The sequence below is a fragment of the Pagrus pagrus genome, assembly GCF_965226575.1.
Source record: "Pagrus pagrus genome assembly, chromosome: 3".
In the NCBI taxonomy this organism is placed as follows: Eukaryota; Metazoa; Chordata; class Actinopteri; order Spariformes; family Sparidae; genus Pagrus; species Pagrus pagrus.
Genome location: NC_140187.1, coordinates 35,022,375 through 35,048,799, shown reverse-complemented (window position 1 = coordinate 35,048,799; position 26,425 = coordinate 35,022,375). Strand labels below are relative to the sequence as shown.

Sequence of the window (26,425 nt, the reverse complement as noted above, 5' to 3'; positions counted from 1 at the left end):
TGACAATCGAAGCCTCTGTTTACAAAAACCTATGTCAACCTTCACGTCATTGGTCTTAAAGGTGTAATTTCTAAAATATGGCCAGAATTTGAAGGTAGCTACAGAGACTACATAGAAGGTAGACAGATGTCTTTGACAGAAGTCACTGTTGTTTCCTCACACTCTGTTGATATGAATGAATGTTTCAACTAATATTTTGGCCATACTGATACATATTGCCCCTTTAAAGTTTTAAATACAGCAGTGTACAACTTACTGAAGACAACACAGACATATTTGTTTCTGTTCAGTTTTATTTGTAAATGCATCTTGGAAAGAACAAAGAAAAAATATATATAATATATTCATATGTACTGAAATGTTAAATTATGTACACATTTAGGGTTTACACTAGAAATCTTCACAACCACTGATTTGTTTTAAGATATGGTATCAGAATAGTATCCGTGTGTTTCCTGGATGCAGCGATGTACACTCCTGCATATTTACATACATTCATAGGATGCGATAAAACACCTGTGTTCACACAAGCATTAAAAATTCAAAAATTGAATGAAAGGAATGATGTACAATGTTGTGTACCCCTTTTAGTTGTGGCTTTACATACATGAATTACGCATGGACGGCATGGTCACACCCCTACATGGTCACAGCGGGTTCACTGTTGGAAAGCAATCAGGAAATAGAAAGTGTGTCATGGCCTGGAAAAGTATGCTGTGACTACATTTCCCAGAAGCTCATCCTCCTGGTAGTTCAGCACCATACTGTAGTTTGTAGTGTGTCCATCGATGTCACCTCAACGTAACATCACTGCAAGCTGAGGTCAAAGGCTGTCAGGGTGTCTCCAGTAACAGATGAACCAGAGTTGAGGCAGATTTTGTGTCAAGTTGTCAGCAAAATAATAGTTCATTTATTAATAGCAGACTGAGACATTCAGTTCCTTGGCTATGCACTGACTGATATGTTCCATGTTATGACAGTTTCTGAACAGTCACTGAACACCCCAACAAAGTATGGATCACTGAAAAGCCTGATTTCCCAAGGCATTTGGCTCTCCAGTAAGGATTTTGTGGTACAGTAAGGCCAGAAAAGCAGACATATAGAAGAGCAGCACGTACAGTAGGTACACATGACTTAGCTTCATAAAACAATGAACAAAGATCATTTAACACTCATCACAAGGTCGATTCAACAATCAGTTAGTGCTTAACTTTTTCCTCCATGTGTCTCAGCAGGTTCACTAAGGTACCAAAGACTAAGAGGGGTCTCATTAGCTTATTTTCAGATTTCCCTTATTTTGTTATGCAATCAGTAGTTCATGTCCACATATTATAATAGGTGTCTCCCAAGTTGAATAATGAAGATGTTCTTCAACTGTTCTGTCAATGAACTATGGTGCAAGGCAGCAAGAACTAGGACAAAGCTAGCAGAGAAACCTTACAGCAGAAACCCCTGTGGACCCCAGGAAATGTTACTGCAACTCTGGTAGTACCTAATGAGGTCTGAAAGAACTTCAATCTGACTTCCTACACATTGCATAAGATGAGAAATGGCGGTTGTTTTGATCCAGGCAGAATGGACATGAACAACTCTGACCAAAACTATCACTTAATCCAGACTGAATGAAAATAAGCTTATCTTATCTTCTGCTGAGGCAGGTGATAAGGACAGAGCAAACGAAAGGAATACAACATACCACATCACCAACAACCTTTAGTTGATTACAGGGTGGTGTCCATTTACTTTCGTCCAATAACTTAGAACAATCACTGACTGTAAAGTAGTAAGATACAAAGTAAGGCATTCTTCCTCTCACATATTCAAACCGAGTACTCATGCCCACATCTTGCTCCTATGTACGTCTGTATGACAGTGATCTGAGCATTCCCAGTGATCCCAGTGATCTGAGCGGACCGTCAGTTAGCTGAGCGAACTGTCCGGCTCGTTCGTGGAAAACGGTGGACTTTGATGTGTTTTGACAGGTGGTCACTGCGGGCGAACTTCTTCTCACACACTGGACACTGGTAGGGCTTCACACCCGAGTGAGACCGTCTGTGTCGAGACAGCTCATCCGACCGGGAAAACCTGGAAGGGAGAAGAAGAGGAGCTGTTTTATATTAGACAAAGACAAATGGAAAAAGTCAGAGGTGTGGACTCATGTCACATGACTTGGACTAGAGTCAGAAATCTTGACTTGAAAAAATTGGAAAAAGCAGACTTGACTTTACCAACAATGTCTCCTGACTTCACTTGGACTTTGTAACTAAGTTAGACAGTGAGCCTAAAGCTGTAACTTCAATGTGTCAGATAATCAGTCATATCTGCTGCTGCTAAAAACTGAAAAACATCTAAAAACTGTAGTGTTTGTATATTAAATAACATAAAACAGCACAAAAAGGCTCTAGTTCTTGACATAACTTAAGATGGCTAAATTCCCCAAAAATAGAAAGCATCCTGACTGGAAACATCATAAACTGGCATGGTTAATCACATCTGGGACAGGAAGAGTCTACAGCGGGTGATTAAAACCACCAGAACATCACTGGTACCATCTACAGAGCATCAGTGACATCAGTGAAGTGAGACGTCTGCACAGAGCCCAAAGATACTTAAAGACAACACCCACCCAGACACAGTCTGTTCACCCTGCTGCCATCTGACAACAGATACAGAAGTATCTGCTGCTGTACCAGCAGACTACAGAGCAGCTTCACTCCTCAGACTGTGAGACTCCTGAACTCATCATCAACACTCCACCATGAGTAGTTATATAGTAAAAATAGTAGTTTGTTCCACCTGACTGTTCCACCTCTATAGAAAATAAATCATAATGTAAGAAAGATTGTCTCAGGTGTGTGTGGTTTGGCAAAGACCACCATACACCATTTGTGTGTAACTAGTTCCATAACACATCAAGAAACTGTTGTGTGCCTTCTCGCCTCATCTGAACAAACAATAAGAGTGGATCTGACAAAAAAAATTATCTTTAGAGTAAACGTGTGTTCAAAGGATATTTCAGAGCACCAAATGTCCCTATACAGTGCAACTGACAAACTAAAACCGTCATCTTTCCTCCTTTATTCCCTTGCGCAGTTATTTTGAATTTAGTTTTGGCAACTCTCTGTTTTTCCCAAAATGAACACAACAGCTGCTAAAGCCAGAAATGTTCTTACTGAATCTCACAGTGTACTTATCTGTCATCAGCACGAATGTGGCTGGAGCCAAAGACGGCTCTGAGGCTTCTTCCCAGAAACTGACTGTCCTCAGCTGAGCTCTGCAGCCCAGATGTTGCTCTGCTGACCTGACAAGATGATGAATCGATACAATCATACCCTGTAATTAAGCAGCAACACTTAAGGAGCTACAGAAAAACCCTGCCAGACTACAGTATGTAGTTATAACATGCTCGCAGTGAAGTGAAAGTAATGCTGCTGCAGTAATAGACACGATTAATTACATGCAACATCTGACACCAATAAGACCATTCTACTACAACCCCACACACCAGCCCATCTAATAAGTCAAGTCTACACAGTGACTTAGGACAGAGGTTTGGTCCAGTTATATCTTCTAACCAAGGGACTGAACAGGACCATGAGTGCAGCTGTATTTAAGGTAATGTGGGGCAGGCAGTCAGCTTCATCATCACAATGAAATGAAACACAATGATAGAGGCTTGAACAAATGTTTTGTACAATGCACTGTCTGCCAGTAAACTGTGTGCATCCAATCTGATCTACAAACTGGTGTATGTAGTTTGTAGGGATGGTCTCTTTGTGTAAACAGCTCTTTCCCACAGAAGACGCCGCATTATCGCCGCAGCAGCGGTTCACACAGAACCAAGCAGCTCCGGCATAAAGACGCACCAGTGTGTTATTCACACAGAAAGCCAGCGCTGTGGATCCAAAAGAGGCGTGACGGTACAAGTCATGATGTTGACGTCTGTGTGTTTTCTTCAACGTGTTTCCCCCGGTGTCCTCCTGTTAATCTAAACATTACATGCTGACTGTTTATAATCATATGGATGCAGTTATAATGTGTTGTGATTGAGATCCTGGCCCACCATGCATCCTGGAAAGTGACAAAGTTACGTTTTTCTCTCTAAATTACATAATTACATTATCACCATCAGTAAACAGGACGCTGTCTGAGTCTTTCACTCGCGGGGAGGGAGGCTGTTTTCTGGGGGAAAGTTCACTGAAGTCGCGGTCAGGAGGGCTGACCGTTGCAGTGATTTTGTTTCAAGACAGTAACTACAACAACACAATAGTGAAGGAGACAAACACTTGGTGAGTTAAAGTTTTTGCCGGGGACAGACGCTGTTTTTCGGGCAGGAATGTGACGAAGAGTCAGTCGGACAGACAGGAGGACAGAGGCTTTTCCACGTATAACTGCGGTATTTCTTTCCTCATATAAGTTGCCAAAGACACTACCAGTCACTACGTTACTGATGGTCCTGTAACGTTGCTTTGTGGGACATTTCTCTATATTTTGTTGAGTGAAGGATCTGTTTAGTTATCAGACAGTGAACACCATCAGATCGTCACGCCCTCGCTCAGCACCGCCAGACTCTCTGCTCTGTAAAAACTACCCAAAAGTCATTCTTAAGTAAAAGTAAAGTTATCATGTTATCATATTACTGTAGTAAAAGTGAAAGAAATCCGTTGGAATAGTACTTGAGTAAAGTCTTTAAGTACCTGATATTAAATGTAAACTGTCAAAACTACAAGTAAAAGTAAAATGTATTTACCTGTTTATATGTACCATGTACTTATGTACTGTATACGAGGGGTGACTGATTATCAGCCTGGATAATTATCAGATCTGTTTTTCAGCATTTTTCTGATTATTGGAATCGGTGTTTTTCACATTAGATCGGGATAAAATAAAATCAAGTTAATTTTAAAATGTGCTGCTTTTTCTTTGTGGCAGCTTGCAATCTGTAAACTGTAACTAAAGTCATCAGATATATGTCGTGAGTGAAAGTACAATATTTGCCTCCAAAATGTAGGGTTACAGTTAGTATGAAATATAAAAAAATGGAAATACTAAAGTACAAGTATGGTGCTTGAGTAAATGTAATTAGTTACACTCCATCACTGATACTGCACACATGGTGGGCATGTAAATGTGTTTTGGCCAGGGTCAATGAGGACCTGAAAGGTCATGAGACATGAGCACGTTTCTGATGCCTAACCAGCAAAACAATCCACGAATAAAAATCTGAAAAGACAACATGTGGTAGGTTGATGTACCTGGAGGAGACTTTGTTGTTCTACATTTATATAGTAGCAGACTCAGTGCATGGTTCTCTCCCTGTTCCTCCTGGTCTATAAGGAACCCTGACTGATCCCTCTCTTCCCTCTCATTCAACATGGCAGCCGGAACGTTCCTAACCCACAGTCATGGTAACTATTCAACACTTTTTCTTTGTTCGCTCCACTTCCTCACAGCTTCTCCCTTCAAATGATTGTGTGCAAAACTGAAACAGGCCTTCCCCCGGCCCAACCCACCAGCACTTTTCTCCTGTCTTTTCTTTTCTTTTTTTTTTAACTCTCAGTTACTCTCTTCTCCTCACTCTATTTGCTACTTTCACATTTCTCCCAACTTTGTTTTCCTTTGGTCAGCCCCCTCATTTACCCCATTGCATAGTGGGTTACACACACACATGCACGCACGCATGCATGCCCGCAAACACACACACACACACGCACGCAAACAAACACACACACACACACACACACACACACACACACACACACACACAGACTCACACTGGTCCCACACATACACTTCCCTCCAAACTACATCCTGCCTTTTGTGTACAGACAAGAGCCCTTTGTTAGTTCGAACACACAGCCTGGATTGCTGTCGCACACATTTCTGCAGCTCCCCTCATGTACTGGAACACACACAGCATTACAAGTACAGTACATGACTGGTGGCGAGTGCCAGGTTTGTACTATAGTCCAATGGACCAACACAAAGCTTTTGAGGGATATTATTGATCAGTCAATATGTGCATGTAAAGGAGGGTTTATGTCATGCATATATACATGTAAGCATACCTTATGAATACATGTCATGTTCCTTGCATACATTGAATTTGCCACAGTCGCCAGTCCTGGTACTGAGTGTGCTAACTTCACTACACATCTCTGTAACACAATACACAGACATCTTTGACATAATGTCAAAACTGTTGTTTGTTCATACTCTGTTGATAATGTAAGTTTGAAAGATGGTTTGGGTTGCCCATTGGCTCTGTGTGTATACCAACCCAAAGTGTCAGTATTTGAAGACCTGGAAATGAGACTCAATAATCAACTATCTTTCTCTAAAACTGTCTACTTCAGCTTCAAACAAAAATTCTTGCGATCTATCTTACAAATAGTGTTGGGTAACATTACTTTCAATAGTAACTCATTACGTTACAAGATTACTGCCATTAAAAAGTAATGCGTGAGAGTACTTTAGCGCTACCGAAAATGACGGTAAAACCCCTTTGCAACTCGTTGTGCATCTTGGTTATACTGTCCAGATGGCTTGTAGCCAACTGTACATGTACCTTTGAATGTATTGACTCTACCGTCATTTTGTAGTCTTCTTTATGGCCCACAATCAGTAACTGCCAACTAATAATAGGAATGACAGATGCAATATAACATGTACAGCTCTTTATTTTGCTAACAATCTGACAGTGAACTGGGCAGAGGCATACTGTATTAGGCACCGCTGTTTCGATAAAAACAATACAATACGGGCTCTTATAGTACTAGTATATGATGTTTAAACATGCAACTAGTGAACCCATAAACTATGAGTGCTTACATAGAAATGATAAAAGCACAAATACTATGGAAGTGCATGGACTTTTTTTTCCCAAACACATTCCGACATACAAACTTAGTAAGTGCATTTAGGCCTTTTAAAAACAACAAGTTTTGGGGCCATATTAAAAGAAAAAAAGGAAAAAGATTTCAAGAATGAAGAAGCAATGTTGCGAGCAAAAAGTGAAATTTTTGAGAGAAGAGAATTAAGGAAAGGAAAAGACAGCAATTGTTTCCAGTGACTTTTATGAAAAACTGATACACACACAGTGCACAAGTGTTCACGTTTTTCTTTTTTTCAAACTCCTTTTCATTTAGCGGCTAAGGTTGCTTGAATCCTGCATGTATGCTTAAAGGATAACTACCGTTTTTTACAACCTGGACCTTATTTCTAGCATAAAATATTATCATTTACTCACCCAGATAACTTTGGTGTCATTTGGAGTCGTTCTGACGAAATTAGATCCAGTGTAGCGCCGATATATCCATATAATGCGAATGACGGGGCACTGAAACACAGCCTCTATATAACGCATTATCTGCCGCGAAACTAGTTCATTTCACCAATATTTTGTCATGATACACTAGTGCTATTCCCCTCTGAGTCCAGGCTTGTCGGCAACATCCAGGGTCAAACTAGCAGTAGCAGCTACAGGTAAACAAGCCGGCTGTCGCGGGTGCGCACGCAGTTCAGAGATGACATCTTCCAGGTCAGAGGTAGTAGGTCAACCTACAGACCCCGGATGTTGATAACAGACAAGTCCGGACTCCGGAATAGCACCAGCGTATCGTAACAAAATATTGGTGAAATGAACTAGTTTCGTGGCAGATAATGCTCATAGAGGCTGCGCTTCGGTGCCTGGATCACTCGCATTATATGGATATACGCGGCGCTCCACTGGATCTAATTTCGTCCGAACGACGCCAAATGACACCAAAGTTATCTGGGTGAGTAAATGATCTTATTTTGTGCCAGAATTGAGGTCCAGGTTGTAAAAAACGGTAGTTATCCTTTAACTTATTTCAAGAGTTGGGTCTTCGAGCTTGTGTTGATAACTTAATTTCTTAATTTTGGACAAATTTGTGCAAAAGTATTCATACTAACTATGTATGACTACAACGAGGCCAGCCATCTCTTTTGAAGTGGAAGTTCCAGTCAAGCCAAAAGCGTTAAAAACTCCTCCGATTCTACGTTGGTTTTACAGGCAGACTAAAAACCACACTGTATCCATAGAAAACACTGTATCGGAGTATACACCGATCAGGCATAACATTATGACCACCTGCCTGATATTGTGAAGGTTCCCCTTGTGCAGCCAAAACAGCTCTGACCTGTCAAGACATGGACTTAAAGGGGAACTCCCGTTTTTTACAACCTGGACCTTATTTCTAGCATAAAATACGATGATTTACTCACCCAGATAACTTTGGTGTCATTTGGCATCGTTCGGACGAAATTAGATCCACTGGAGCGCCGCGTATATCCCTATAATGCGAATGTTCGGGGCACTGAAGCGCAGCCTCTATGAGCATTATCTGCCGCGAAACTAGTTCATTTGACCAATATTTTGTTATGATACGCTAGTGCTATTCCCCTCTGAGTCCGGGCTTGTCTGTTATCAACATCCGGGGTCTGTAGGTTGACCTACTACCTCTGACCTGGAAGATGTCATCTCTGAGCTGCGTGCGCACCCGCGACAGCCGGCTTGTTTACCTGTAGCTGCTACTGCTAGTTTGACCCTGGATGTTGATAACAGACGAGCCCGGACTCAGAGGGGAATAGCACTAGCGTATCATGACAAAATATTGGTGAAATGAACTAGTTTCGTGGCACAAAATGCGTTATATAGAGGCTGTGTGTCGCTGCCCCGTCACTCGCATTATATGGATATACGCGGCGCTACACTGGATCTAATTTCATCCGAACGACTCCAAATGACACCAAAGTTATCTGGGTGAGTAAATGATAATATTTTATGCTAGAAATAAGGTCCAGGTTGTAAAAAATGGTAGTTCCCCTTTAAGACCTCTGAGGGTGTCCTGTGGTGTCTGGCACCAGGGCATTTTATTTTATACTCTGCTACCCGGGTGCCCGCGTCCAGGATATAGACTCCAAAATCCCACAGCTGCTGGATGAAAACCTGTCTGCCACCACTATAATCATCCACGTCGGAACTAATGATCTCAGGAACAATCAATCAGAGACACTTAAAGAAGACTTCATGAAGCTTATGGATAATCTTCTACAGTCAGACCACAAGTTCATCGTCTCCGGCCCGCTGCCGTGTCCCAGCTTTGGAAACATAAAATCCGTCAACTTCATACATGGCTCAAGGGATACTGCTGCTCACTCAACATAGCGTTTGTGGACAACTTTGGCACCTTCTTAAACCGCCCACACCTCTTCAGATACGATGGAGTACATCCAAAGTTTGTGGATGTGGAACTTACGTTAAAATCCTCTCTTCACTACTGTTGTTTGGTGAGTCCAACCTGTTCTACTAACGGTAATGACTATCATTCTGCTATACAAATTCCTGTATTAATAAACCATAGACCCAGATCCAGAAATGTCCCTGTAACATACAGGAATCAAAACAATTTATTACCGGTTCGGGCTCCAACTATCAGTCCCCCACAAAGCCATGCACCTCGAACAATAAAAATGGCTTTATTAAACGTCACGTCACTAACTAATAAGTCATTTATAGTTAATGACCTTATAAGTACTCTTAACCTGGATTTCACTTTACTCACTGAGACCTGGCTGGACAGAAATGGCACAGTTGCAGTCATTGAGACAGCACCTCCTAATTTAAAATTCCTCCAAACCACCAGACCTGATAAAAGAGGCAGTGGGATAGCTGCTGTCTTGTCTGATTTCTAAAGCTGCAAGAAAATCCCCCGTCGGGGAATTCACGTCTTTTGAACAGCTTGCTATATCTATAAATTGCAATGCTCATCACGTTCTATCAGCCACCAAAACCTAAATATGGCTTTCTTGATGAATTCTCTGAGCTACTGTCCAAGGTCTCCACCGACTATGATTGTATAATTATCTTAGGTGATTTTAATATCCATGTTGATAATAAAACAGACCCAGATGCTCAAAACTTCATTAGCTTATTGGAGACGTTTGACTTCACTCAGCATGTCTCAGGGCCCACCCACAATAAGGGCCATACTCTGGACTTACTTACCAAAAGGACTTAATATAACCGTACCCTGTGTCATGGATGTTGCTATTTCAGATCACTGTTGTATATTCTCTGCTTTTCCTGTACAACAGAAGGGTACCCGAACAATCAAAAAATGTATCATTAACAATAATACCGTTGAAACCTTCAAGAAAACTGTAAATGAGTTATCGTTGTTCATGGCCTCATCAACTGAGGATCCTGTGAACAACTTCAACTCAAAAATACAAAATATAATTGATAGCATTGCACCTGTTAAAACTAAAAACAAAGAAAAACAAAAAGCCCCCTGGAGAAATGGAGCAGCTTAAGAGAGAGTGTCGCCAGGCAGAATGAAAGTGGAGAAAGACCAAACTTCAGGTTCACCATGAAATCTACAAGGATAGACTCAATCACTACAACAAAGAAATTAAACAGGCCAGACAGTTCTATTTTCTCTAAAATCATTAATCAAAATATCAACAAGAGTAAAGTGCTCTTCTCCACTGTTGACCCACTTATTAATCCAACATCTACAACCCCATCAGAGATGCTGTCCACTGAAAAATGTGAAGAATTCGCTACATTTTTCAACGAGAAAATTATAGTTATCAGACAGAACATTGGTGCATCAACATCCAGAATTGAACCTACCCCCCAGTTCTCCAGGATTATGACTGCTGCCACGTCTCACTTTGCCCCGTTAGACCTAAAAAAAAACTGGACGATGTTGTTGGGCAGTTCAGATCCTCCACCTGTTGCTTGGACCCTCTCCCTACCACATTCTTTAAAACTGTTTTTAACTGCTTAGCATATGAGGTATTAGAAATTAACTGCTCTCTTCAATCAGGCGTATTTCCTGCAGCACTTAAAACAGCTGTCATTAAACCACTCCTGAAAAAGAGCAATTTTGATGCAACAGTTATTGCTAACTATAGGCTCATTTCGAACTTGCCATTCCTCAGCAAAATACTTGGAAAAAGCAGTTTACTTTTAGCTTAAAGGATAACTACCGTTTTTTACAACCTGGACCTTATTTCCAGCAAAATATATGGTCATGTACTTACCCAGATAACTTTGGTGTCATTCGGCGTTGTTCGGACGAAATTAGATCCAGTGTAGCGCCGATATATCCATATAATGCGAGTAACGGGGCAGCGACACACAGCCTCTATATAACACATTATCTGCCACGAAACTAGTTCATTTCACCAATATTTGTTACGCTACGCTAGTGCTATTCCCCTCTGAGTCCGGGCTCGTCTGTTGTCAACATCCGGGGTCTGTAGGTTGCCCTACTACCTCTGACCTGGAAGATGTCGTCTCTGAGCTGCGCGCGCACCCGCGACAGCCCAGCTTGTTTACCTGTAGCTGCTACTGCTAGTTTGACCCCGGATGTTGATAACGGACGAGCCCGGACTCAGAGGGGAATAGCACTAGCATATCGTAACAAAATATTGGTGAAATGAACTAGTTTCGTGGCAGATAATGCGTTATAGAGGCTGTGTGTTGATGCCCCGTTACTCGCATTATATGGATATATCGGCGCTACGCTGGATCTAATTTCGTCCGAACGACTTCAAATGACACCAAAGTTATCTGGGTGAATAAATGACCATATAGTTTGCTAGAAATAAGGTCCAGGTTGTAAAAAACGGTAGTTATCCTTTAACAGCTATCTAACATCAAACAGCCTTCTAGACTTTTATCAATCAAAAGCACAGAAACAGCACTTATCAAAGTTGTGAATGATCTGCATATAACACAGATTCTAATAAACTATCTGTTCTTGTGCTCCTGGATCTCAGTGCTGCCTTTGACACTGTTGACCATGATATTTTATTAGAGAGACTAGAAAAATGGGTCGGCCTATCTGGCCCAGTTCTAAACTGGTTCAGAACCTACCTACAGGACAGGCTGTTCTTCGTGTCCATTGGAGACTTTGTCTCGGACAAAGTGGGTGTTATGTGTGGAGTACCCCAAGGCTCGATTCTTGGACCTGACTCAGTGTATTGATGATATCAATCTGTGGATGTCAGAACTTTTTACAACTGAACAAAGATAAAACTGAAATACTCATTTTTGGTGCAAAGGCTCAGAGACAGAGAATTGCAGCTCATCTCAGTTCTCTGTCCCTGGAGAGCAAAAGTGAAGCCAGAAATCTGGGTGTAATCATAGACGGTGATCTAAACTTTAAGAGCCATATCAATCACATCACAAAATCAGCTTTTTATCATCCAAAAAATATTTCAAAATTAAGAGGCTTCCTGTCAAAAGCAGACTCTGAAAAAATAATCCATGCATTCATAACAAGTAGACTATACTACTGTAATATTCACTGGCCTCCCAAAATCAGCTGTACAGTGATTACAGTTAATTCAAAATGCGGCTGCACGCGTTCTCACTGGAACAAAAAAGTTTGAACACATTACACCTGTTCTTAGATCTCTACATTGGCTACCTGTCAAAACTAGGATTGATTTTAAGATTCTGCTACTTGTATACAAAGCTCTAAATGACCTCGCACCTCAGTATATAAAAGACATGCTCATTAGATATGAACCAGCAAGAACTCTCAGGTCCGCCGGCAGCGGTCTTTTAACCATCCCTCGTACTAACTCTAGAGCAGGGGAGGCTGCCTTCTGTATCTATGCCCCAAGTAAATGGAACACCCTGCCTGAGGACCTGAGTGACGCTCCTATACTGAGCACTTTAAAAGTGCCCAGTATAGGAGCGTAAAACCTTACTTTTTTCTAAAGTTTATGACTAAGTTTTTGTGTGTGTGTGTGTGTGTGTGTGTGTATGAAGGTATATTGATGTCAAAACAACTAGAGAGATGCGCAGCAACGTGTGTGTGCATGCATGATAACTTTGTTATGCGTGCATGCGTGAGTGCGTTGTTACGTGCAGATTGTATTTCACGCGTAACAAGAAGCTGCGTACGTATGAAGCAGCGTGCGCACGTCTGTCTGTCACTGTTTGATAAATGTTGTTACGCGTTCACACACACGTGCGGTCGCAGATTCTGATGTGCGACCGGAAGTTGATCTGCACCATGCGCAACACTCCGCGTACTTTGACGCCTCACGTAGTTGGCCTTTTCATTTTATAGAAGTGTAGTCAACCAGGGGAGGCAGCATTGAGCCATACACTGCCTGCCAAAAGAAGAATGAGAAGGAGGAGAAGAAGATCAAAGAAGCAGAGTTTGATTTATATATATATATATATATATAAACGCTGCTGCTCGAGTCCTCAGTGGGACCAGGAGGGTGGATTGTGTCTCTCCAGTCATCAGATCTTTGGACTGTCTCCCTGTCTGTCGGCCGCATCCGCCCCCCTGCACCCCATCAGCCTCCCTACCCACTGCATTACGCTTTAAAAACAATAAAGACTCTGACTTACATTTATCTCTTTCATATAATTAATGCATAGATCTATGCTTTTGATGTGACATGCAGCCTGCCTGACTACATACTAGTAGTGTCCTATGCATCTGGCATAGGAGTCAGGCTGCATCTGGACCTGGTGCGCTCTGAGGTGGAGCAGTGTTTTGATCAGGAAGGACTCCGCATAGCTGCAGGGTGAGAGCAGGCAGTTCTTGAGGCGGCTCAGTGGAAACGAGTGGATGTGGGTCCCCCGGAACTGACCCCCTTTCCACGAGAGCGGCTAAGCTGTTGGTCCATCCTGCATACCTTGCAGCCCCAACCCGCTCCATGCTGTCGGAGGTGGAGAAGCTCATCAAGCTGTGTCTGGCCCTGCCAATATCTGTAGCGGCATCCGAGCGCTCTTTCTCAGCCTTGCGCAGGCTGAAAACCTGGCTGCGCACCATGACGCAGGAGAGACTAACACATTTGACCGTTATGAACGTTCACAGTGACCTTATCGATGAAAGCGATGTCTCCATCCTGCTTAAAATCTTCATCAGTAGGTCAACTGAGAGAAGGTCCACTTTTGGAAATGCATGAAAGCCCTGAGTCAGGAGCGCAGACTTTTCTTTTTTCATTCAAGGGTACAAATAATGCTGTTATGTTCCTTAAATGGCTTGATTTAGTGATCAAAGTTTCATTTTCTTAACAATAAAGATGCCGTGTTCATCCATTCTAGTTCTCTTATAACTGCACGCCATTATAAAATAACTTCAAATCAAATCCTTAATCATTGATAAAAGTGCGTGCTTCCCCCGCCCCTCCCAACAAAAATCCCGCCCCCCCTCTCAGAAAATAGTCCCGACTTCCAGACCTCTCAGGTCATTTGGGACGGATCTGCTCTCTGTCAAAACTAAACATGGAGAAGCAGCATTTCGTTTTTATGTTACACATTGGAACGAGCTCCCTGAAAACCGTAGGTCTGCTGCAACTCACAGTTTCCTTAAATCAGGGATGAAGACTTTTCTGTTTGCTGCTGCCTTTGATTAAATCAAATCTGAGCCTTCTTCTCACACTGCACTGTAACTTTTATTCTGTTTTATCTGCCTTGTTTAGTTTTTATATCTGTCTCCTATCCCATATACTTAACTGTACTTACATTAATGTGATTAATTTCTTTATGATGCCTATTGCTTTTACTTGCTGTATATTTTATGTAATGCACTTTGAATTGCCTTGTTGTTGAAATGTACTATACAAATAAACGTGTCTTGCCTAGTGAGCTTTACCATAATTTATTCACTCAAATATTTTATTTAAAAATGGCTGATATTGAAGTAAATACAAAATTAGGCTTCAGAATTGTTATGCCGAGAAGTGCCTGCCTGCTAAGAACTGCATGCCCGTCACGGGACGTGCACAACTAGCCTAACAAAAAAAAAAAAAAAACAGTATCAAGGTTACTAAGTTTCTGCCCGTGTTTTCCCAATTAGGCTACATCTAATAATACAAACCTAACGCACCTCTCCAGCGGTCCCAGCAGGTCTCAATGAAGTGATTACCTGCGGGGGGCGTGGTTAACTTACAAATGTTTGTCATTGATTTTGTGTCTTATGTGAGAAACAAAGTAAAGAAACAGCAACAGAACTCTTTCTCTGTCTTCATGGAACACATGAATCATTTCATGCAGAAGCCTGTATGTCTGTATCTCGTATTGGATCGATGGCGCCATCTACTAGATGAAAATGGAACACAGAACAACTATGCGAGGCGTCAAAGTACGCGGAGTGTTGCGCACGGTGCAGATCAACTTCCGGTCGCACATCAGAATCTGCGACCGCACGTGTCTGTGAACGCGTAACAACATTTGTCAAACAGTGACAGACAGACGTGCGCACGCTGCTTCAACAGTGTTTGGATGGGTGGTGCGTGTCAAGTGGCATTCATATGAATGCCAGCACCCAAGGTTTCCCAGCAGAACATCGCATTGTGATGAGATGATCAATGTAATTCACGTCACCTGTCACTGGTTTTAATGTTGTGGCTGATCGGTGTATAACATCATGCTATTCACTGACGGGTGCATGGTCTTGAGTGAGTGAGAACACGATGCGCAGCTCCAAAAATAGAAAATCAATCAATGAAATATCAAGCCTTTGATTGATTTGCCTCGTGTTTTTTGCATTGGTTTGGTATTTAGCAAATGGCCTTATACTACTACACCCATGAGCCTCAGCTGCTGTTGCAATGGCTAATCAAAGGCACAAATCATATCCATAGCCAGTTTACAATGTTCACACAAAACTGTCACTGTAGTTGCTGAATTCATCCAAGATGAAAAGTGAACTGGTTTCTTCCAGGTTATCAGGTTTTTGAAAAGCGTCATCTTCAGTCAACTATTAGCCATGCAACAACTGTCACCCTACTCTGCAGCACCAACATTGTCATTAAAAGTGGGCCATAAAATCGCTACAATTGAAAATTGTGTTTTTTTTAAACAATCTTGACTTACAAGCACACAAACCAGTCCCAATCTTTTTGACACTAATTTTACCAGTTTGAGTCAGTCTCACCGGCTGACCTGATGTCTTCAACACCTCCTTCCTGTATCTGCTTGGGTGCAGACGCTTTTCTGCTTGCTCTCACTTCAGCTTGCCTTTTTTCCACTGTTATTCTTTTTTTCTTCACTGAGAGATTACAGGCAGTGACTCCTGGATATTTAGAAACCACTGCGAGTATAATTAACTGGAGATAAAGTAGGCTGCTGCCTTATTTCAACATTTTCCCCGAACTCTTCAGTACTTTCTGAATGAGGCCTAAGAAGTAGCACAAGCCTAATAGCAGCTAAGGCTAACAAGCATCAAAATGCCTCTCTTTACTGTGGACGACTTTCAGAAGATCCTTCAGAAAATTGTTTTGCTGGAAACCAAGGCCCACCAAATAGAAGTAAATGTGGAAGTGAATGGGCTATGTGGGAACAAAACTACTCTTCCATGGAATCAGAACAGCAGACAACGGCCTGCTAACACACAGCTAATTAGCCCCAACAATGCTACAACGAAAGAGGAGTACTGTGGACTGGATAATGAACCCAGGAATATTCTTCCTTGCTGGAACACTCTTGGCGCAAAGCCTAAAGATAAATCCTTCACCTTGGATATGGGAAAACGAGTAACAGGCAGAGCCCAGTGCCCTGAGATTTATGATGCGACTGGTTGGCCTGCACTATCATCTGAAAGGAGTGCCTCCTCAACCCACGTACCAAGGAGAAAACAGCCGTGGACAGCAGCGAAAACAAAAAGTAAGAGTAAGCCTACCCAAATAACAAATATACATCTGAAGAACAGATTTGCTCCACTCTCACAAGACCTTGCAAGCTCTCTGTCCCACAACCTGAAAAACACCAGGAAAAACCAGGAAAAAAAGGGCAACAGAGAGAGCTAATGACTGGGCCTCAAACACTGATTGTGGGTGATGTTGCTGTGTAGGAAGTAAACAGCTTTGCAGCAAGAACAACACCAAAGATCTCTCAAAGATCAGATCTCTCGATACTGTGGTGTTTGTCAGCGGTCCTCTACCGACTGTCCGAAGAGGTGATGAGAGATTCAGCAGGTTGTTGATGTTGAACAGATGGCTCAAAGCTACATGTGCCGCTCAATTAGTGAACTTTATTGACAATTTTAACACTTAACTCTTCAAGGCAGATGGATTTTGCCTCATCAGGTTGTTAACCTCCAACATATTTTACTCTGTGCACCACACATCAGTTCCTCCTGCCAAGGACAACAGGCGAGACAAACAAAAACAACTGATAAGTCAGCACTCGGGAGGAAAAAACTACTACTGTCTGAGATACGCTTCGAGCAGAGAAGACAGCTGAGCTAGGAGGAGGAGTCTTCCCCGCCGCCATCTTTGCCCCCCAAAGGGGAGTGCCCTCCAGTCTGAACAAGAGGGAACTTCCACTCTCCACCACCCCGAACCCCACCCAACTCTCCGCCCTCTCCAGTAAGCCTCTCCCCCCCCTCCACCCTCCTGGATTTCACGGACGAGATCAAAAAGCTTGTCATTGCTGGAATCAAACTCACACCACGTCCAAATCCCATATTCTCTCCCCTAAATCTCCCTCACCGCCCAACCCCCTTCCCACCGCCACGCTTGAAACAACCATCATCGAAATGTCATCGCGCCCCTCCACCTCCTCAAAATCATCCTCTGTCTCCACAGTCTGATAACAGCAGAGCACATCATGTCCACATAGACAAAACAACTAACTCTAACTGATATGTGCAGGGTCCAGGCTACAAAGTTGATATCGTTAATGTCTTCCCCCCAGAAAAGCCAACTGTCACAAAAAATTGCACAGTTGGTTTTGACTCTCTAAATTTAGCTTTATTAAACATCAGGTCTCTGGCAGGAAAATCTTTTTTAATACATGATTTTATCATCAAACACAATCTTAATTTTATGTTTTTAACTGAAACCTGGTTAGACCAAGATAACAGTGCAGCTGTTCACAATGTCTCAAACACTCAAGACTAGAGACTAGAATGCATAAAAAAGGAGGAGGTGTAAGTATTCTGTTTAATGAGTTACTCAAATGCAAGCAAATGTTTTATGAAAATTTTACTCTCTGAATATGTGGCTCTTCAGTTAAACTCATCTTCTCGGGCTATATTTCTAAACATCTACAGGCCACCTAAATACTGTACGGATTTTTTTGATGACCTTGTTGAGTTACTGTCTCTTATCTGCACTGACTTTGATTGTGTGTTAATTGTTGGTGACTTTAACATCCATGTCGACAAACCTGAGGACAGATGGACTAAAGAATTGTGTTGTGTCCTTGACAACTTTGGACTCACTCAGCATGTGACGCAGCCCACACACAACAGGGGCCACATCCTAGACTTGGTTATCTCCAAGGGTCTGAACATTTCTAAGGTTCTGGTATCTGATGTTGCTTTCTCTGATCATTACTTTGCTTTCTTTGAGAGTGATATATCTGTGTACACAAATGTTCAAACTGAGGTCGTCTCAAAGCGCTACATCACTGAAAACACCAGTGACATATTCATTGAGGCTTTCTCTTCCACACCTCCCCTCTCAAGGTTCTCTGTCAATGACCTTGTAGATCATTTCAGTTCTAAAGTTACAAATGTTATTGATGCCATTGCACTCACTAAAGTGAAGGTGGTCTCTGGTAAGAAAAAATCTCCTTGGAGAAATGCCACGCTGGTCAAAATGGAAAAAAAGGAATGGCAAAAAGCAGAGCGCAGGTGGCGAAAAACAAATCTCCAGGTTCATTCTGACATTTATAAAGAGACACGGTCAAGGTAGTCCTTCTTTTCAGACATTAGCACCAAAACAATAATAATGCACATGCCCTGTTTGCTACTGTCGACAGGCTAACAAACACTCCTGTGCCAGTAGCGGTCAGTGCCACCATACCAGGTACGGGAGGTGTGTTATCCATGTGTCCACCTAAAACCAACTCTAACACCATGACACAATTTGACCCAATCAATGACAAAAACCTGCAAGAAATAATACAACATTTGAAATCTTCCTTCTGCTGCCTTGATATTTTACCAGCAGGGTTCTTCAAAAAAGTTTCAGACTGCATGACTCCAGATCTGCTACAGATTGTCAACATGTCTCTTCTCTCAGGCGTCTTCCCCTAGGCCATGAAAACTGCAGTCATTAAACCACTCCTGAAGAAGAACAATCTAGACACATCAGTAATGAATAACTATAGGCCCATATCAAACCTCCCTATTTTAAGTAAAATCATTGAAAAAGCTATTTTTCAACAGCTGAACAATTACTTAATAATAAATGGCTGTTTTGATGTCTTCCGATCAGGATTTCGATCACATCACAGTAGTGCTGTGCGATATGGACAAAATTTTATATCTTGATATAGCTAATTTTATATCCCGATAACTATATATATCCCGATATAGTATTTTTTCTTAGAATTATATATATATATATACATACATATATATTCAAATCAATCACATCTCAGCACTATTTTTGCTAACCCTGTTTTTCAGGCCGTGTCTTTAAGTAGTAGAAAAGATTAGATGTGTTCGAGTCGCTAGTAACAACTTGTTGGCGGCATGTTTCTGCAGATTACCGTTGTCTGGTCGGTGTCTGACTTTTTAAACCAAAGCCAAACGATGGAATTCCGGTTCCCCGTTTTCGGCACCAAATCTTCTTGGGGTTCTGCTTCTGTATCCGCGTCTGATGTAATGTTACTAGTAACGTTATTTTCGTCTTCCATCGCGCTCTCCTCCGTCTCCACCATGCTGCTTTGCCTCTGTTTACTCCCGAGCGACCAGTGCCGTAAACGAGTCCTTGCAGGTGACGTAAAAATGCTACCACAAAGCAGTAGCGTTGCTGCCGTTACATTCGCCCTCATACCGAACTTGTTTTGAACACAAAATCTGGATATCCAACGGTCATTCCGACGTTGAGTTGTGCTTTACAGGGCATATTAAATCACAACCGTAGTGTACGTTAACATTACTGTAGCAACAGTGCTAAAAAAGTAGCCTACATTTTTATATCGCACTACGATATATATCGTAATATCGCACAGCTCTACATCACAGCACTGAAACTGCTCTTGTCAAGGTCCTCATTGACATTCATTTAAATACAGACAATGGCAAAATTTCAGTCTTAGTATTACTGGATCTCAGTGCTGCGTTTGACACGGTCGACCACAATATACTACTGGACTGATTGGAAAACTGGGTGGGACTCTCTGGTACAGCACTAAATAGTTTTTAATCCTATCTAAATGATAGAGACTACTTTGTGTCTATTGGTAAATTACACATCTGAATGGATGAAAATGACAAGCGGAGTACCCCAGGGCTCCATTCTATGGCCTCTACTATTCAACATTTACATGCTTCCTCTAGCTCAGATAATGGAAAACAACAAACTATGTTACCATAGTTATGCAGATGACACACAAATCTATATAACCATCTCACCAGGGGACTATAATCCCATACAAACGCTGATTAGATGTGTTGAAAAAAATCAATGATTGGATGTGTGGATGAGTTTTCTGCAGTTAAACAAAGATAAGACTGAAATAATTGTTTTTGGAGCCAAGGAAGAACGGATTTGGAAAAACTTGTCCATGCATTTATCTTCAGCAGACTCGACTACTGTAACGGTGTCTTTACAGGACTCTCTAAAAAATCCATCAGACAGCTGCAGCTGATTCAGAACGCTGCTGCTCGAGTACTTACAAGAACCAAAACGGTAGATCACATCACTCCAGTTCTCAGATCTTTACACTGGCTTCCTGTCAGTCAAAGAATAGATTTCAAAATTCGGGCCACAATACATTTCTGATCTGCTGCCACGTTATGAACCATCCAGACATCTAAGGTCATCAGGTACAGGTCTGCTTTCAGTCCCTATAGTCATAACTAAACATGGAGAAGCAGCGTTCAGCTATTATGCGCCACATATCTGGAACAAACTCCCAGAAAACTGCAGGTCTGCTCCAATTCTCACCTCTTTTAAATCAAGGCTGAAGACCTTTCTGTTTGCCACTGCCTTCACAGAAGCAATTTTAAGACTTTGAACTGCACTGTGACTTTTATTTTCTTGTCTTGTCTCTTTTAAACCTATTCTATTTTAGTCTACTTTCCTATTTCTTAACTTGTTTTAATGTTTTGCTTTAATGCATTTTAAATGCAATTTTTAATTTCTTTTAATGTAATTTTTATGCCCCTGTAAAGCATCAAGTCACACTCCATCACACACACACAAACACACAAACACACACACACACACACACTTTCACACTGATGAATGTCGAAATATGCTTTACTTTAATGAGCAAAGCAATTGCCTCACTGATGAAGACACCAAAGTTATCTCACTGCCTTTCTCCATTTCACACAGCAGGTTCCAGATTCGATCCTACTGCTTTATATTAAGCATACACACAAACACACACACACACACACACACACTCATACTGCCCCAGCAACTGCACAGCTGTCGAGTCTCAACAGGAGGTGCCCGTGTTGTGCCCATGTGACTGCAGCCCACATGCTCCATCCCAGATTTAGTTTACAACTGCAAAAAAAGACACCCCAGCTATTCTTGCACATCCCAGATATCTCACTGCCTGACACAAAGTGTCATTGTGAAAAACTAACCAGTCTGTATTGCCACCGGCTCACATCATCCCAATCAACACTTGGGAGGCTGCGTAACAGTCATTAAGAGCTCTTCAGCTCCAGGGCATAGTGAAAAGAAAACAGTATGACTGTTTTTCCTCTGCTTTTCTACTGCTGATCCTTGAATAACTGAGTGCCGTCTCACTGCTGAAGCATATCGCTGGCATTCCATAAATGGAAACCCAGTAAAGCTTTGCTTCCATGGTAATGAACCCAATTACGAATAATGACATTCATGAGCTGTTTCCCTCATTTTCAGTCACTAGGAGCGTTGGGGAGGTGGGGTGGGGTCTGGCTCTCAAGACCCTCCAAGTCCCCTCGTCAGTGCTAAGAGATGACCCTTACAGCGACAGGTCAGTTCAAGTGTCAGTTAAAATCTGCACTGCTCTTGGTTCTATTTAGCAATATGACACCATGCACAGCACTCAGACATGCCCCACTGACATATAATTACTGGCCACACTAACAAATGGGGGTTAAGCCCTTTTAAATCATGCAGATACATGCTGAAGTCTGCTGTTATTGCTCAGTCTTGTGGACAAACAAACCTTCAAACAGGCTTTATATAAGCAGCCACATCTTGATCTTAATCATAAATATGAGTCAATCACAGACTCTAATCTGGTGAGATAACAAACGCATCAAAAGTTGCAGTGGCTGATTATGGTCATTTGGAATGGACAGGGATCATTCTGTCTTTGAGGTGGAGTGTTTGGTGCTGTATCTTTACATGTACACATTAATACATTCATTCAATCAGCTAACTTTTCCCTCACCAGTACCCACCTCCATCCACATCCCTGCCAGTTGCAGGTGAAAGGCTTCTCCCCTGTGTGCCTCCTCAGGTGGGCCTTTAGGTGGCTGCTCTTCGTGTACATCTTGGTGCAGCCAGGAAAAGTGCATTTGTGCATTTTGATAAGATCCGCCACTGGGTTCTTCTGGAACTTTTGTCCCCCAACAAGAATCCCTGATCCCTGGCTGGCTGAGCTATCCCCAAGCCCCAGAGGCTTGGCTGCAATGGGGACCGGTGCAATGCGTACAAACTTGGAGGAGATATTAAAGCTGGGCGAGGGCAGGATGTGGGGCACCAGGGCAAAGGTCTGACCCTGGATGTTGACCAGTAGCTGTGCAATTTTGATGTCTGAGGCCGGGGCAGGCTGTGGGGGCTGGGCTACAGGGGTAAGAGGCACTACTGTGGGCTCCTGCTTGACCTGAAGGGGCTGAATCTGTAGAATGACTGGCACCCCACTACTGTTTGTATCACTGTCTACTGATGAAGGTTTGCTCTCTGAAGCCTTCTTGGCCCCTGAGCTGGATTCAAGTGTGGGGTTAACTGTAGTTTTGGTCTCACTGGAGGCAGCAGTGGCTAGGCCAGCAGTGGGGACAGTTTGGTCTGAACACCTGTCCTCTGGCTCCTGCTTAGGCTCAGGGGAGGCTTCCCTGCACCACTCCAGGCCAACCTCTAGACCAAGAGCGTCCTCCAGTCCCATTCCCAACCCTGGGCAACTTTCTCTGATCTCCTCCTTCTTCGTTACCACCTCCATATTCTCCTCCAGGAATTCTTCGATCTCTTCCAGTGTGGGCTGGAAAGACCCTCCAGGTTGTTCCTCTGTCTTCACATTGGACCAGGTGAGGAAGTCAAAATGTTCCTCCTTCACAGGCTCATGTTTGGAGGGCTCATCTCTCTGCGAGTCCCAAAGAAAAGGAGATAATGGTATAGGTGCCACAGATCCTGTCGGTACACTGTTGGCACCTCCTAAAGAGGCCTGGGACAGCAGGTGATCCAGGATGCTGTCCTGGCTCTCAGCACTAGAGTTGCTGCCATAGCTAGAGCTGAGGACCTGGGAGTCTGGGCTGGAACAGGAGCAGGGGCTGGATGACTCACTCAGGTCATCCTCCGAAAAAGGCGAGGGTATCACCTGGTAGGAGCCCAGATCTGTCACCATGTCTGATAGCCGATAGGCCTGTGGAGAGCCACAGTAAGGAAGAAAAGTTCCCCCCCTGATTGGGGAGTTATCTACCATCCCTGGATAGTGCCAAACTGCTGTCTCTTGTTGGACTTGAAGTCTGTGTTTAGGGTGATTTGTGGGAGAATTATTCCTTGTGCTGCTGGGAAAGTTAGGCCAAACAAACCCAGGTCACCAAGGCCAGGCGTCCCACTCGGGTGAGATAGTGGAACACCTGCCGTGCTTCTCAGGGTGGAAAAAGTCAGCGTCAGGGAAACAATCCAAGGTCTCCGGCCAGGATACAGTCTTTCTAAAGAGAAATAAACAGAGACAGTGAGAAGTCTGATAATCTTAATCCCACATGTGCCTACTGCTCAGATTTAAAAGAACATTCTGACTTTAAATTTAGAGTATTTGGTGATTATGCATCCAATGAAAAATGTATACGGTCCCATATCCTCCGATCAATCTGTCAGACTATATGAGCTGATAGTCACAGTCTGTGTGTGCAAAATGCTGCAGCATTTTAGACCTACGAGCTGATATCTGAATGAGGCCGCCATTTAGAGCACCCACATTACATTATCAGTGACACAACACAAAGGATAATGAGTCTCTGTGTCATATATTGATTGTTATACAATCACCTGCTGCACTGGTCCCCAGCCTTTCTGCTTGTGACCCTTTACACCCACTGATAAAGGCCATTAGGGAGAAAAAAAACATCAAAAATGTCAAACTCACTTAGTGTTTTCTTTTTCATTTTCAGATATTACTACAAATAGAGCAGCAACAAGAAGATGATTATTAATCAATTAGAGGTTTGAAAAATAAATTAATCAGCAACCTATTTTGAGTGTATTTGGTAACACTTTACATTAAGGTTCTTATGACGCTAGTTTGCAAGGTATTAAGACTATAAAAGTTAGAATAATAATAATAAAAAGTACTAATAAAGATTTCTATTGTTGGATTATAAGACATTTATTAGCACTTAACAGTTGTTTAAGATTACTTTTTAAAAAGCTGCAAAAAGCTTGTTAGTACATACTAAGGTATGCATTTATCTTAATAAAGCAACAAAAAAGCTCAGTAAAGATTGATCAATGAAATAATAGGTAGGCTAAAGGTCCAATTTGTAAAAAACATAATTGATGATAAATGCCAAATACTGATGCTTTGAGTTGGTGGCTGGCTGACCTCCTGAGCGACCTACTGAGACTCAACAGTCAGATGTCTTACAAGCTGAACTCTTAATTCAACTTAGTAAATATATTTGAAATACCTTTAACGCTCTTGAGCAGTCTATAAACTTTTAGCATGTTTCTTGTAAATGTCTGATAATCTAACAATAAACATGTTTATTTTTCCATCATTGGGGTTAATAAGCATATTCTGAGGACTTGCAAAGGCCTTATTACCACGGGACTAACACTTATTACAAGGACCTTAATATAAAGTGTTACCTTACGCTGGATGTTCATAATCATTTGTAAATGGTTACTAAATACTGAGTAGCTTAGTACAGTATTTTACTGTTTGTTAACATTTAAATAAATATTTACCATTAATAATTATCATTAAAGTTTAATGAACTATACATTTACCATATATATTAATGATGGTTATCATAAAGTGTTATTGACAACAGATCTCCCATGGTATGACTACATACATTTTTTTCTGTCTATAGTTTTACTGCATGTTTACTGCATTTCCTGTTAAAACAGGGTTTTCATTCACCTTTTCAGGTGCCCTATTTAAGTTCAAGGCTACAACTTTATGACCTGTTGCTCAGCACACTGTTGTTGCTTTCCATGTGGCTCAACAGCAATAAGAATATATGTTGTTAATGGTTCACTTGATCTCATTTGTTTTGATAATGTTCTACTACACACTTCATAAATAGGTTATTTTCCTGGAACAGAGCCTCGGTCATACTCTCCCTCTCCCATCCCCTTCCTCCCCGACCCGCCCTCCCTTTCCAGGGGCCCCTGCATGGTCTAAGTGACCGACAGTAAACCCGTCCAGAACAGATATGAAAAAAAGAAAGAGGAAAAAACCTGTCAACATTATTATCACCAAACACCGCAAGGGGCAGCCGGGAGCAGCGCGCGCTCCTCCGCCGTATGCGTGAATCAGCTGGCGTGCGTGACAATCACAGACACATGATCAGTCCAGTCTGTCTCTGAAGCTGGAGGACAGACTTCACACAGCAGTCATCACACGGATCTGGCTGTGGAACATTTAGAGTCATTTCACCTTTTTGTGGAGAGTAAAGGATAGAAACAGCACGGGCCCTACAACTCTAACTCAACACAATATGTTTATCTGGCTAATTATGGTAATGACAATTATAACCATTAATTGTTCTTCAGCATCAGATTTCGCAGGCAGCATGGAGCGGGGGAGTGTATAGATCATGTCACAGGCGCAGCAGCAAGGAGAACAAAACTCATTAATGTATGTTGTTGAATTGTTAAACTGCGCAGAGACGGATCCACAGCCCAGATCAGTCCGGAGTGCAGACCGCGTGCCCGACCCGCAGCCTGCACGACGCGTGAGTAGGCGCGCGCTCCACTCTCAACGTAAACATGTTTTCGTGCAGCTGCTGCAGCATATTGCTCCGAGCACACACGCGCACCATGAATCCATCGAAACATGATCCAAAGCAGTAGTCCTACCTTGTTCACTCACAGCCAGTATAATCCCAGAGCAGAGAGCGCGGGCAGAGTGTTCTGGTCCGGGGCAGTTTATCGTCAGAGCAGCTTCTGTCCTTAAGACTCGCCATGCAGCGGCAGCAGTGGCTCTCAGACTGGACTGACTGAGTGCAGGCTGAGTTGTACTATATGACCGTCACATGACTGCCAGTGCGTGTTACAGGTTTACTGT

The 26,425-nt window shown here is 42.4% G+C and overlaps 1 protein-coding gene across 3 annotated transcripts; it reads right to left on the bottom strand.

The window, feature by feature from the left end:
* Nucleotides 1-290: 290 nt before the first annotated feature.
* klf15 (Kruppel like factor 15) lies at nucleotides 291-26,425 on the bottom strand. 3 transcript variants are annotated; one of them, XM_084349430.1, is made up of 3 exons: nucleotides 26,218-26,425; nucleotides 22,374-23,843; nucleotides 291-2,085 (listed from the first exon to the last, which is right to left on the bottom strand). In XM_084349430.1, exons 2-3 carry the CDS (start codon nucleotides 23,609-23,611, stop codon nucleotides 1,917-1,919), a joined length of 1,407 nt encoding a protein of 468 aa, XP_084205556.1. In that variant the 5' UTR covers nucleotides 23,612-23,843; nucleotides 26,218-26,425; the 3' UTR covers nucleotides 291-1,916. The 3 variants fall into 3 exon arrangements, with proteins under 3 accessions (XP_084205556.1, XP_084205557.1, XP_084205558.1); XM_084349431.1 differs by having other exon boundaries at nucleotides 22,374-23,839; XM_084349432.1 differs by having other exon boundaries at nucleotides 1,936-2,107.